This window comes from Pinus tabuliformis, chromosome 7 (genome assembly GCF_031772625.1).
Source record: "Pinus tabuliformis cultivar Carrire ecotype Pingquan chromosome 7, CPIR1, whole genome shotgun sequence".
Lineage (NCBI taxonomy): Eukaryota > Viridiplantae > Streptophyta > Pinopsida > Pinales > Pinaceae > Pinus > Pinus tabuliformis.
In genome coordinates this window covers 942,440,720-942,456,626 of record NC_142293.1, presented here as the reverse complement: position 1 = coordinate 942,456,626, position 15,907 = coordinate 942,440,720, and the positions used below count along the sequence as shown (strand labels likewise).

General features: G+C 35.9%; 1 protein-coding gene across 1 annotated transcript in view; it reads right to left on the bottom strand.

Moving 5' to 3' along the window:
* The window catches only part of LOC149250739 (ATP-dependent DNA helicase pfh1-like), a 178,157-nt gene extending 163,434 nt beyond the window's left edge, over positions 1-14,723 (bottom strand). Inside the window, exon 1 of the mRNA XM_089453734.1 lies at positions 14,446-14,723. Within this exon, the coding sequence (XP_089309860.1) occupies positions 14,446-14,723 (278 nt within the window). The remainder of the gene's footprint in view (positions 1-14,445) is intronic.
* Positions 14,724-15,907: the final 1,184 nt, after the last annotated feature.

Genomic DNA, 15,907 nt, shown 5'->3' with positions numbered 1-15,907 from the left:
TCATATCATTATTCTCCCAAGAGAATGGATGATGGAATCATGGAATGATGGAATGCCTCTCATCTTCCTCACCATCTATTAAATAGAGCAAACATTGGAAGGGGAACCACATGCACACACTCCATGTGTCCACATGCAAATTTACTACTTTCTTGTTTTATTTCTTTTGTTTTTACTTTTTGATAGCTTTACTGATTTTTATTGCTTTCTTATTTTTTTTCTATTTTTTTACTTTTTTTTGTTTATTTTTATTTATATTTATTTAGAGCTTTAGTACTGTTATTTATTATTTTATTATGATTTATTATTTATTTACTATTACTATTTTTTTATTTATTGTTTATTATTTATTTTCTTGTATTTTAATATTATCTTATATTATTTATTATTTATTATTTATTATTTTTATTATTATCATTATTTATTATTTGTTATTTATTATTTTTATTATTTATTATTTATTATTAAGGGACATTACATACTCCCCCACTTTTAAGGAACTTCGTCCCGAAGTTAAGTTGAATTATTTAACATTTTATTTTGTTATTTATTACTTCATGTTCGCTGACACCCTCTGCTGAACTAGTATAACCAGTAGGCATCGAAAGTTTCACAACATGCGAGAAATCCCAAGGAATCTCTGTCCTTTTTCACACTTTCGGAACCAGGCATAAGCCTCCTCGGTCTGTATCCTAGTCCAAGGCTGGCCCCAAGGCTCTCGTGTGACTCAGACCTCATCTCCCCCAAGGTAGGCATCCGGTACAGTGCTCAATGTCTTCGGGCATCTCGCAAGGTTGGCCCACTTCCTCCACAACTCACTAAGGCGCACAACCCAAGGCATCGAAGTCCTTACACCCCTAGTAGACTTTGGCATCCCAATACAATACTAGGCACCTAGCCTTCAATATCAGGCACTTGGCCTCCTCAATATGGTCCCATAGCCCTCAAGAGTTATCCATCAAGAGCTATACAAGACAAAGGAACCACTAGCATATGTAGTGTTGATTGTGTTTGTCCCCAGCCCATATGGTGTTACTTATTCTCCCTCGTGCGTATGGGCTCGCACGAGATTATCAAATAAACCGGCCCTCTCGGCCCCTTTGTGGAGTCCTGTCAATCATCACACCTCAACATGCAACAAATGCATTAGCTATACTAGCATAGTATCATAGAAAATAATCCAAATGCCAAGTCTTGCATGTCATCATGAGAACATTCATCATTGTTAATCGCAAAATAACGAATTGCATGCTCATGCATGTCTTAAATTTGTATGCAAATATCACATGTTTCCTCATGAAATACCATCATAAGTTCTAACATCAACATATTTGCATCAAATACATATCATGATCACATAGTAAATGAATATGTCAATATACCTCGACATAACATCATAATGCTTATGCATATCATCATCATCATAAGGATATATCATCATTATAAGAACCACGTGTGCATCATTATCCTCCTACCATTATATCACGAAACCTTATGTAACATTATACTCAACATCTAAACTGAAATCATAGTGTATGATTTAGATGTATCATAAGTTTAAACAATAAAACATGATTTAGATGCTCCATAAAAGTATTTTTCTTAGCTAAGTAAGCACTTCTAATTAGTTCACCACACATTTTAATCAAGTAAATAAGGAAAGTCATTAAAAATAACATCTACATATTCCTAGGTAGCTGGCCCTGGGCTATTGGTCCCACTAGACCTTGACTTGCTCAAACTCATAGTCCCTGAGTCAATGAACCTGGCGGTCCAGTATACAGAATGGTTCAACCTGAAGGACTCCCTCCTCGGGAACCTGCAAGTTTTCAAATTTCAAAACATGGGATGGATCGGGTACATATTTTCTAAGCATAGAAACATGAAACACATTATGCATCCTTCTTAGATGGAATAGCAGCTCGAGCTTATAAGAAATTGGTCCAATCCTCTCTAGGATCGTGAATGGCCCAACAAATATAGGGGACAACTTTGTTCCCTTACCAATCCTAAAGGGACTTTTAAAGGGTTTGATTCTAATAAAAAATTGGCTTCCTTTCTCAAAGTTTCTATCAACTCTCTTTGCATTAGCATAACTTTTCTGGCGATCCCTAGAATCTTTTAGTCTTTGTTTAATTGTGGCCATTTTTTCTTCCATTTCTTGGAGCATTTCAGGTCCCAACATGACTCGATCCTCTAATCGATCCCAACTTAATGGATTACGACATGGTCTTCCATACAAGATTTCGAAGGGAGATGCCTGAATTGAACTATGATAACTATTGTCGTATGCAAATTCCACTAAGGGAAGGTATTTCTCCCATTGGTTTTGTTGATCCATGACATACATTCTTAGCATGCCCTATAATACTTGGTTTACTCTTTCTGTTTGCCCATCTGTCTCTGGGTGATATGTTGTACTGAAGTTTAGCTGTGTTCCCATAGATTGTAATATGCTTCTCCAAAATCTGGAAGTAAAATGTGTGTCTCTGTCAAATATTATCTTTCAGGGCACTCCATGAAGGCGAATTATTTCTTTTACGAAAATTTGAGCGATAGCTGATGCTTCAAAGGTGGTCTTAACTAGAATGAAGTGAGCACTCTTAGTTAATTTATCAACAACAACCATAATGTAGTCATGTCTTTGGAATGTCATAGGTAAGCCTCCAACAAAATCTAGCGAAACAACTTCCCACTTAGTTTCTGGTATATCATGGGGTTGTAAAAGACCTGCCGGGTGATGATGTTCAGCTTTAACCTGTTGACATTCTGAACATCGAGCCACAAGCTTTGTTATATCCTTTTTCATTGTTATCCAGAAAAAATAGTTGTTTTAAATCCACGTAGATTTTCTGGACTCCTGGATGTGTAGCATATGGAGCTTGGTGGGCTTCCTTCATTATTAATTTCTGAAGTTCATCATCACCTGCGATGCACATCCTACTCTTTATCATAGAAATCCATCATTATCTAAGGTGTATCCTTCCCACTTGGTCGCCACAAGTACCTCTTCTTGTAAGGAAAATTTTATTTGTTGGTATTGCAGTTCCCCTACTAGGTGGTTTAGAATCTGGCTTCTCAAGTCTATCTTTAATGATGATATTGAATGAATTCTAGGTCTCCTTCTTGAAGCATCTGCAACTTTATTTTCTTTCCCCTTGATGTAGGATATCTTGAAATCATAATCACTAAATATCTCACTCCAGTGTCGTTGTCGAGCATTAAGGTCCTTTTGGGTGAAGATATACTCAAGACTTTCTGATCTATTCTTAATTCAAATTGACGCCCCATCGGATAATGTCTCCATAGTCTCAGGGCCATTACAACTGCCGCTAACTCCAAATCATGAGTAGCATAATTGATTTCATGGGTCTTCATTTTACGTGAAGCATAAGCGATAACCCCTTCATATTTCATCAAGATTGTACCTAATCCTTCTCCTGATGCATCCGAGCATACACAAAAGTCCTTGTCCATGTCAGGTACCTTTAATATTGGAGCAGTTGTTAGTCGATGTTTTAGCTCATTAAATTCTTTCTCACACTCACTTTTCCATTTTTAACTTAACCCCTTTCCTTTGGAGGTGGGTGATGGGATTACATATCTATGAGAAACCTTCTACAAATCTTCTATAGTAGCTTGCCAACCCCGTAAAGCTGCATACTTCCTTGACATTCCGAGGAGTAGGCCAATCCATTATAGTTTCAATCTTACTGTAATCCACTGCAATGCCTTTCCCACTAATGGTATGGCCTAGATATTGAATTTCTTTCTCAAAGAAGGAACACTTATTAAGTTTCCCATATAGCTTATGTTCTCTAAGGCATTGAAGTAGAATCTCAAGTGTTCTAGATTCTCCTTCTCATTGCGGGAATAAATGAGGATGTCATCCAGGAACACTTGGACAAAGAGATCCAGATATTTTTGGAAGACATTATTCATCAAGTTCATGAAGGCTGCCAGGGCATTAGTCAAACCAAATGGCATAACAATAAACTCATAGTGTCCATAACGCATTCTGAATGCCATCTTAGGTATGTCTTCCTCCTTGATTCTTAGTTGATGATAACCTGACCGTAAGTTTATCTTGGAAAATATTGAAGCTCCTTTTAGTTGGTCAAAGAGGTCATTTATTCGAGGCATGGGGTACCTGTTCTGAATGGTGGCCTTGTTTAGATCTCAATAATCAATACATAATCTAAGAGTTCAATCCTTCTTCTTTATAAAGATCACTAGTGCACCCCAAGGTGACACACTGGGTCAGATAAAACCTTGATCAAGAAGTTCTTTAAGTTGTATACTCAACTCATTAAGCTCCAGGACTATCATTCAATAAGGTGTTTTGGATATGGGTTCTATTCCTGGTTTCAAAGAAATGGATAAATCGATTTCTCAAACTGGAGGCAAACCTGGTAGCTCTGGAGGGAATACATTTGCAAATTTGGAAAGTAGTGGGTGAAACTTATCCCAGGACTTCTCGTCGACATGAACCATATCTACCGCATAAATCTTGCAGCCTTTCCTCATACGCTTATTAGCCTTCTTAGTTGATATGAGGCACAACGTAACATCACGTTTAATGCCTTTTATTACTATGGTTTCTCCCTAGTCATTTTTTAGGAGAATTGTCTTATTATAGCAATCCAGTATAGCTTGATGAGATTCAAGCCAATCCATTCCTACAATTAAGTCATAAGTCCCTAGAGTTGTACTATACATGTTCATCTTGGTATCACACCCCCCAATGTTAACACTGCAATCTCTTACCATTGACCCTGCTAATTTCTGAGAGCCTGATGCCATTTCTACCATTCTAAAGTTACTTTGCTCATGACTTGTCAATCCACATCTAAGTATTGTTGGAGGAGAAATAAAACTATCAGTGGCACTTGGATCAATTAACACAGATAGAGGGATGTTATTGATCATATCTGCGGACTCCACCACTGTGGCTTGGTGCTCAACCTGGCGATGGTTTGTGGCTGCATGAATTCGGTGTGGGTTTTGTGGTCTTCCTCCTTTTGCTTTGTGTCCCTGTCGTTTAATCTCGGTTTGATACCTTGGACATTCCCTTCTATAAAGTGGACCTCCACATTACCAATATTCTACTTGTTCTCGATTCTTACATTGTACCTATCCTTGGGCACCAGATCCTCTACCCCCACCATTAGTGTTTCTCAAGTAGGGCTGACCCCTACGTCCTCTTGGAGGCAGCCGAGAAGTTGCACTATTGATCCTAAAAACATTATTTTGTCTTCCCTAGAATCTATATGGATACCTCCTGGTCTATTTACCCTCATTGTGGGATGTTCCTTCCCTGTATTTTCATCAACCACTATTCACTTTTTCATATTTATTGTCCTCAGGACTTGTCTGGATAAACTAGTGGTTGTTGCCATAGTGGTGGGTTTCCACATGGCGACTTCTGCTCGGACCAAGGGATCGAGTCCATGCAAGAATCTTTCAGCTTAACGTTGAGCATCAGCCATATAGTCCACGTGATGGGCCAATGCATAGAATTCAACTTCATAGTCCTCGATAGATCTACCATTCTGTCGTACTGTATGGAAAGCCCCTACTTGTTGGTGTTTGTACTCCTCTGATAGGTACCTAGTTCAGAAGGCTTCCTCAAACATTTCCCAAGTGACTTTCAATGGGGTGACTTGCATCTTCGTTTCTTCATTTACCCACCCATAATAGAGCGTCTCCTTTTAGTAGACTCACTAATATTTGGGCCTTTTCCCTTGAAGTGTATGACTTAAAGTTGAGTGCTCTTTTGACACCAATTACCCACGCTTCTGCTTTTGAACCCCCCTCTTGACCCGTAAACTCTGGTAATTTGGATTTTTGGACTTCTTTCATAATATCGAGGGTTGTTTGTCCATCTTTGGCATTGAATTGAGAATTTAGGTCTTGCCTTTGTTTTCGTTCCAACTCCCTTCCTTTACCTTGATCTTGTCCTTGGCTTGTGACCCAATCCTTTAAGATATTTTTCATTTCCCCAAGGGAATGTAATATAGCTTGCTCAGCTAGGGTTCCAATCTATGTAGTGGCGGGAGGTGGGGTTTCCACCTCAGGGTTGCTTTGGGTTTGTCTTTGACGTTTAGGAGCCATGATCTCCCCTGTGTTTAATCAAGTTGAATTTTACATTACTTCCTTACTCATGTGCCAAAAGCTAAAATAAATCTAGAATATACCCTGATTTTAGAATATGCAATTAGTTACATCAACATATTCAACACACAATTTATTTTCCATTCATCCAAATTTATTTATTACAATACTTAAACCATAAATTATCAATAACCACTAATTTTATAGTATTATATTATATTATTTATACCCTAGAAAACATGAGTTGGAAGGTAATAATGATGTCCGAATAAAACTTAGAAAGTTGTCTCAACATAAATTTGATATTCGAATGACTATGAAAATAAAGCTTTAGACTATTGGTGGCATTATAGGAACGGAGATTTTTTTTTTTTTAATAGGTATTATTATTGTTTTAATAGGGTACTTGAATCTTGAAAAGAAAATTTATTCACCAACTGACTTTTGAAATTATATGTAACACCATTCACATATAAATTTGATGGACCATCACAATATTAAGTCTACATATTCATGATCCATATGTGCTAGGATAGATTGAAATTTTGTGTTGTAGAGTGAAATATTTTGAGTATCTGGTTAAGAAATCATAACTTTATGTTAGAAGAAAGATGTTATTCTAAAAAATTAAATGGACTACCTTTCACAAAATAAAATAAATTGTTATAACAAATTTATTGAATGTACCTCGAGATTCTTTAGCTGCTTTAACAAATCGAAATAATAATTTTTTTATATAATAATTTACTTGAAGTTGATAAGACCAGTTTACTATGAACAATTTTTATATTTAAAACACAATTTGAATAGACTGGATCTTTGTAGTCAGCTGATCGTCAATTGGGCATATTTGATATTTATGGCCATTAAATGATTACTCTACATATTTGATCTTTATGGCCATCAAATGACTAATCTACGATCGCTCCTTAAACCTCAAGTTTAACAAAATGGACAAATAAATACAAGTCAATTTATTTCAATTGCATTCCTCATCAAATTCTATTAGCGGGTTGTGATATTTTCCATACCTAATAGAATTACATCGGTGTGTTGTGGCAGGGGCTTTACGAAATCAAAAATTGATTGATAGTTAGCCATATCAAACAACCAAAGAGAGATTCCAACATAAACACACAATAAACAAGAAGAGACACTGACACCCAACCAAAACCGAATCGAATGACTAGGAAGGCTATCCCTCCCCCAAAACACAAAATTAAATCATTTTATTAATAATATGGCCCGCATGCAAGCGCACCCGCGAAGGCAACACCATATCAAACCCTAACATAGCTTTAATGGCTACCGGGTTTTACATTCATCAATTACCTTTTCACTTCTAAACAAAAACTTCTTTAAGAGTGAGGATTCAAGATTGAATTGAATCCCGCTCTTTGAGACCTACTATACACAATTTTCCATCAATTTACCACTACAGATTTTGAGATTTCGAAAAATAAATGTGCAAGATTATACCATGACAACGCTCTCTAATCCTCTTCACAGGGTTCGAAAGGAATATCAAATACGAAGCCTACATTAAATAAACCGCGTTCAAATGCAGCAGTAAACTCTCACATGTCTTTATTTCTAGATTATCCCATCATATATCGTCATCGCATGGAAAAAGGCCTCTGGCCCCTGCACTCTGATTGCAAGTACCAAATACCCAGTTCTCCAGAAAAAGGCATTTATGAGCGATGTAAATGATAACAACATAAAGATCGAAACAAAACCAGGAAACTCTAAACAAACCTATTAGCTATAATACATCGGCATCGGCATAATTTTAGAAAAAAAATATAAGGAATTTCCTTAAAATTCCCATGTTCAAACCCGCAAAAAAAAAAAAAATCACCCTCAACTTTGTAAGATCTTCAAAATTCCAAAAGACAAACAAAAGATACAAGGGAAATCGACTATATACATCGAGGGTTAGGAAATCTATATACAAAGAATATTTCTAAATTTACAGATTTATTATATCTAAAACATATGAGTACACCAACCCTTTTTTCATCAGTGGAAATAAGCTCTAATTTAGCCAGATTTATTTAATAAAGCACAATAGTTCAGAGAAATGGGAAGATAAATATTTTCTTTTTCTTTTTACTGACAATTGTCAAGAAACCTCTGCATCCCTTTTAATATTCCCATTTAAGTGGATAGAATCATTAGGATGTGATTGTAAATTTTCTAAGGAATAACCCTCTTAAATAGTAAAAAAAAAAAAAAATTAAAGCTCTTAGATAATAAAAGAGGAATTTAAAGCTTTAAGGAAAGTGTACAAATAAAAAAAAAATTAAATACCCCTCAAAATATTAATGAGAAAAATTCTTTATACTGATTTTATAAAAATTAAAATGATAACCTTTCTCCCAAGGGAAATTGATTTTCCTCTAAAAAAAAAAAACTCAAAGCAATTGACGTCAAAGCTCAACGATGAAAACTACGCACTAGGTAAAGTGAATACAACCTCAGAAATTAAATTATTGATTCTAATGTTCTGAATAATTTATTTCTCAAAATTGACTTCAAATATTTTAGAGATTTTTGCTTAGAAATGTTGACGGCTTCCCAAAAGAAATCGATAAATCATTTAGATTGAATTTTTCTATATTCAAATTTCTATAGGCCCTAAGAGTTGAACCTATGCTATGATACCATATGTAACAGCCTCGAAATAAAAACATGTAATTAATTAGATCAATCATGCAATTTATAATCAACATGCAATTTATCAACTAATTAACATCAAATTTCATAAATATGAGTAGAGACAACTTACATGTGATTTCGGGGTTGAAAGCTAGTTGAATTCTGCAAACTGCAACAAAGTCTTGGGGACAACTCTCCACCCAACCGTAGGCTCAATTGCACAAAATCATGCTACAACTAGCCACCCCCGAGCCCTCAATCAACATACTACTGCCAGGGAACCCTTTGTCTCATATCATTATTCTCCCAAGAGAATAGATGATGGAATCATGGAATGATGGAATGCCTCTCATCTTCCTCACCATCTGTTAAATAGAGCAAACATTGGAAGGGGAACCACATGCACACACTCCATGTGTCCACATGCAACTTTTTTATTGCTTTCTTGTTTTATTTCCTTTGCTTTTACTTTTTGATAGCTTTACTGATTTTTACTACTTTCTTGTTTTATTTCTTTTTTTGTACTATTTTTTCTATTTATATTTATTTAGAGCTTTAGTATTGTTATTTATTATTTTATTATTATTTATTATTTATTTACTATTACTATTTTTTATTTATTGTTTATTATTTATTTCTTGTATTTTAATATTATATTATATTATTATTATTTATTATTTATTATTTATTAATAAGGGACATTACAATATTTTAATATCAATCTGGGTTGGTAAACTTAGACACACACCCAAAGTATATGGATCTTAGATCTAACTAGTTTAGGAAGTAATTGCTTAGATACTCAAAAATGAATAAATGCGTATTACAACCTGAAAATGTAAAGCTACAAGTGTGAGTTGTTGAATGTGAAGAAAACATAGAAAATCTAATATATGAAGTATATGAAAAAGTGAATAGTGATTTTATTCAATTTTAGTTTTTAAGGAAGAGGCTCTTGTCTCAGAGGTCTTGGTTGTCCTTACTTATCGTTTCTATTAATTCAATAAAACCAATTTCACTCACCTAAGTTACCAAAGCATAAAACATTTAATTCAAGAAAGAAGGAAGAAATGAATGTGTAAATATTGATTTCAATTCAATCTTAGTTAACAAAGAAGAGGCTTTAACTTAGAGACCTGGTTTGTCCTTCCTTATTGGAACTAATCATTTGAAAGAAATCATTTCCACTATCTCAATAACTATGACAAGAAAATTAGTTTATACAAGAAACATTCACAATATTAGCACATAAAATAAAAATGCTAACATACATTTATGCACATAATTTAACAATAGTGTGCTTAGCTTAGAATGGGGGCCCTCCACCTTTTCCTAGTATTAAGACAATTAGCTACCACAAATCACCATTCACGTCACACAGAAATGTATGCACAAGAAATAGAAGGCAAGTCTCCAATTGTATTCAGAAAATAATAGTCACAATATATCCATAGTTGTTTGGTAGCTTTGCTTAAATAGGCTAAAAATATAACAATATTAGCTATAACTGTTGTAAAAACTAACAAGATTCATATTCCATCTCATAAAGTCAAGCTCATCCCTTTGTTATACAAAATATGGAAAAATCCCACAAAATCCCAAAATTGCGCCTAAATCAGGGGATTTCCTATGTGACTGGTAAAGTTTGACCAACGTTGACCGAGCCTATTCTAACTGATTTGAAGCGATCCAATACGTGTCCCTCCATCCTTGGTTCCTGTAGTTTTCAAATATGCCTTCATTTCATGCCCATGTGTCCTACACATACGACTTCAATAAAGCCATTACAAGAAATTTTGTTTCTGCCAAAAATGAATTTTAATGCTCAATTTTTTACTAAAAATTCTAAAAATCAAAAGACATAATTATTTCACCTTGGTGTGAAAAAAGAGGTAAAAGGTGCTTAATATAATAAGAATACAGTGATAAATGATGGTAAAATGATGCAATAGGTATAATCTAAAAGGGTCAAAATCGAGAGCTAACAATCATCTAGAATAGTTACACTTGTAATTATTCCCCATTCAAATTCACCTCTTCGATCTGATCCTTCCTCACCGATTCAAAGTTTTGTAGCACCCACTACTTTATTTCCAATCTATGTATTCCCTTCTTTGCAACTTATAACTCCTCCTCCTCCAACACCTCCTTCAAGACCTCCTCCTACAATTCCTTTGCCTCCACATACACCTACTTTGGATTCTCTAAGTTCCCCTTCTTCAAGATCAACCATGGTTGGTCAACGCTGGTTATCTGTTAGTTCGTTTAACATTGTTGGAGATCATCATTATCTTCCAAAACATTATGAGAGATGGCTTCCCAAATTCAATCATGATGTGCCTATTATTGTTGAAGAGCATATCAAACAACTCATGTTATCTTTAAAATTAGGAGCAGTACAACATGAATATCAAGTATGTAATATTTGTCCCTTCACATTTGAAGGAAAAGCTACAACTTGGTATTTTTCATTAGTTGATACTCTATTACTAGTTGGGAAATTTTTGAAAAATAATTTTAAAAAATTGGTGAAGATAAGACCAAGGAATCCTTAATTATTGAAATCTCAAATATTAAAATGAATTCTCATGAGTCCATTAAAGATTTGAATGAAATATTTCTTTCTATTATCGATAGGATTCCTATTGATTTAAGACCAAGAGATAATGGTTTGATTGAATTTTATACTACCGCTCTTCCTTCAAATATTATTTTTTTGTCATTACAACAAAGAACATTAGTGCTAAATATGGAAGAGGATTTGAATGTTGAGAAACATGGGATGAGATTCCTCTTTTTTAGACCAATTTTGACTATTGAAGCGCTCAATTTAGATAAGGGAAAGCGTAATTTTGAATTAAAATCCCACATGTGCATATTTGATCAGGTCGGCCTCAAAGCAAATTGGAAACCCTTGGAAGGTTATAAATGCAAATGACCTCAACCTCATTTGGACATCATCAAGAGACATTCTTCTACTCTCTTTCTTATTTTTGTCTCACGCAGGTTTGAGGCACGTCTGTTGAGAATTGGTTCGCATGAATGATAAATTACATGGTTTGAAGCTCGCATGTGTTTCTAAGGTTTTGAGTCATAGTCACAAGCTTACCAAAGGAAAATCTCGATTGCATTCGGTTTGCATGCTCGAGGGAGCGACTGGAAGCTCTCAGTCGCTCGCACACCCCCTCCTCCCTGCGATTGGAACATAAGCTTGCACTTTTCAGTTGATCGAAGTTTTCATTCATTTACTGTAGTGTTCGATAGTTAACCACAAACAATGGCAATTCATCACAGGCTTCTGAATCAAGATTTTGAGTATGATCATTGTTGGATTCATTTCATGGATATTGTTTAGCTTATTTTTCTGGATAGGTTTATGGTTGAAGACGTGGATCATAAAACGCTCTTATGTTGAATCATTCAATGACAATCTAATAAGAAGAATAATTTGAAACGGTTTTCCCCATAATGGGTTTTTCCCTGGTCTCTAACCAATCCTGGTGTCTCTATGTGTGAATGTTTTTCTTCTATTGTTCCTTTATGTTTCATTGCATCGATGATGATATTTTTCTTTCGACATAGTTGCATATGCTGCTAAATAATGATGTAAATCTGAATAAAGTTATGATGTTATGGGGTGAATTTAATGCGTAAATGAAGAAATGCAATTATCAAAGAAAAGAACAATATATCCCTAAGAAAAATTAACACGCAACTGTTAGGGAAATTGAATTCTCTGCATGCACTAGCTATTTTGGGTTGATTGATTAGTTAATTGGATTATCAATGAGTTAGACTAAAGTCTCACTGCACAACTAAACTTCCACTAGTTCCTCCAACAGTTGGAACTAGTTTAACTAAATAAAACTTGAAATAACTAACCTTGTTTGCTAAAAATTGGCAATCACACATGCTTAATTGAACTCTAACTCCTCCAACTCGAATTTACTAAGTAAAATGGGTGACACAATCCATGTCACACAAGTTAATTGCATCCAAGTTGTCTATTGATGTGGAAATTTGAATTTTCTCATTTTAATCAAGGAAAAATCAAATTCATAATTTCTTGTTACACTTTTGAACACTGCCTCTCAGCAAGAAATGGATTATCAACCACCCCTATCCTACATCCGTGGAACTTGAACTTCCCTCTTAACAAGGCCTTTGTCAAAAAGTCAACATCTTGTTCCTCTGTCAGAATGTATTGTAGAAACATCATCCACCTCTACACATAGTCTTGCAAATGGTGATATCATATATCTATATGCTTGGATCGATTGTGAAATAAAAGATTCTCAGAGATATTGATGCAACTCTGATTATCACAGTATATCACGGGTGGATCCATCATCTGACCAAATAATCCTACAAGTATCTTTCTCATCAAGATCGCCTCACATGTTGCTTGAATTGCAACCATGTATTCTTCTTCTATCGAGACAAGGGCCACAGATCGTTGCTTCTTTCTATACCAGGAAATCGTTGCGGACCCAACACTAAAAATTCCACCTACTGTACTCTTTTAGTCAGATGGACTCCCCGCCCAATCTACATATGTGAAGCCACACAATTTCACTCGCTATGTCTATTTGTTTCATAGTCAAAACTTAGTAGTGCCTCTAAGGTACCATAGAGCATGCTTAGTTTCCCTCCAAAATAATTTGGTTTTCCTAACCATAGCTTGGCTCAGCGAGTTGACTGCATAGCATATATCTAGTCGAGTCTTCACAAGATACATTAGTGAACCCACTAGTTGTTGATAAATGGTAGCATTCCACTTCCTCACCTGAAGTGGCATCCTCCTTCCTCCATTTGGTTGCTAGGGGTGTCTCTATGGATTTACAACTCTCCATGATGAATCTTTGTATAATCTTATTTGCACACTTTCCTTGAGACACAAATAGTTCCCCATCTCCTTGCGATACTTCCAACCCGAGGAATTAGTGCATGAGACCCATGTCCTTCATTTCAAATTCCCCTGCAAGGTACTCCTTGCAAGATCTAATCAGCTTCTCATCACCAGTCAAAATCAAATCATCAACATATAAGAAAATAATAAGCAATTTACCTTCTACCAAGATGTGATATAGGTTCTCATCCACTTCACTTTTGGGGAAGCCCAAACCAGTGAGATAACTGTCGAACATGGTGTACCAAGCATGGGGTGCTTATTTGAGATCGTACAACACCCTCTTGAGTCTGTACACAAGATACTCTCAATCAAATGTCACAAAAATTTCTGGTTTATTGATGTAAACCTCCACCTCAATAACCCCATTGAGAAATGTTGTTTTTAGATCCGTCTGGTGGATCTGACACCCCAACTGCGCAGCGAGTGGAATAATTGCACTAATGGATTAATACCTTGCTACATGAGCAAAGGTATCCTCATAGTCAGTTCCCTCAACTTGAGACAATCCTTTGGCGACAAATATGGCCTTATACTTCTCTATGCTTATGATTGTTGCATACTTAACCTTGAAGATCCATCTCAAACCTGCAACTGATTTACCTTTTGATCTTGGGACCATTTCCCAAACATTGTTCTTTACAATGGAATCATATTCTTTCACCATTACATCAATCCACATAGATTTATCCACTACTTCCTCGAAAGAGGATGGCTCAGTCTCTACAAGCTCAGTCATTAGTGCCATGTAGCCAATGTACCTCTCAGGTGACCTTTTCTGCCTACACAGATTTGAAGGAGATCCTACATTATCCCTCACATCCTGCACAAGTCTGTCAGCTTCCTTAATTCTTTTTTTGCCTTCTCTGGATGGTTCTTCTTGAGTGTATGTCTCCAATATGTGCTCCTCAATTTGTGGTTTCTCCACAACTTCTTGAGGCTTCTCCTTTGGAGTTAAAAGATCCTCTTCTGGTGGGATCTGAAGCTCCCTATCAAGATAGCACTGCATTGCTTTCTCTGAATCAAACTTTACATCCATCGTATAACCGTCATTTTGAGGGATGGCAAGTACACATGGTAGCTGTAAGGATTTTCTATGCAACCCAAAAATACCCCCAACTCTATTTTTGTCTCAAGCTTCTTCCTTGAATCTTTGGAGACATGGTAGTAAATAGAGGCTCCAAAAATCCTAAAGTGCGACACATTCAGCTTTATCCTAGAGAAATCCTCCTATGGTGTAATCATACCAAGAATTTGATGAGGACTCCAGTTCTGCAAATAGACTATTGTGTTTCATGCCTCAGCCCACAAATGCAGAGCTAAGCCTTGGTCATGTAACATATCTCTCGCAAATCCAACAATCCTACAGTTATTTCTCTCAACCACCCCATTATGCTATGGGTTGTGGGGTGTTGTCAGCTCTCTTCGTGTTCCTTCTTTCATATAGAAATTTTGAATTCATTGGGAATATACTCACCTTCATTATTGCTCCTGAGAGTCTTCACCTTCTTGTCGATTTCTATCTCAACCAGTGCCTTGAATTCTACAAACTTGGAGAATGTCTCATCTCTCTTCTGTATGAAGAAGATCCAAAACTTCCTTGAGAAGTCATCAATAAAAATGACAAAATATTTATGTTTGGTAGTGGAGGCTGTCGAGAAAGGTCCATGGACATCAGAGTGTATCCTTTCTAACACTGTACGTGCTTTGTTATCTCGATCATTGAATGTGGATTTTTTATACTTACCAAAAGTACATCCTTTGCATACATCATGTTTCTCAAGTGCTCCTTTGGGGAGGTCAGTGGCTATTTGTTGCATAATCTTCAAGGTGCCTTAATGCAAATGTCCAAGTATTTTGTGCTGAATTTCACTGACATCGCGGATCTGCACTTTCTCTGCCTTAGTGATTGATGCAGCACAATCTTCCACATCTAACTTAAACAGGTTCTTCACAGGAACCCTCATCTGCTTCACCTGTCTCGTGGCTATGTGTCTCAGGAAAGCTTTCCCTTTGTTAAAGATCACATCATACCTACAGTCTTCCAAAACTGCAACAAAGATGAGATTCTTCTTTAGGCCTGGAACAAACATGACATCCTTGAATCTAAGAGGGGATCCCAACTCCCTCTTAAAGATGACTATACCAATCCCAGTCACGTTGTACCTTTCATCATCCCCCAGCTCGATGTGCATCTGGATATCTTTCTCCTTCAGGTCATAG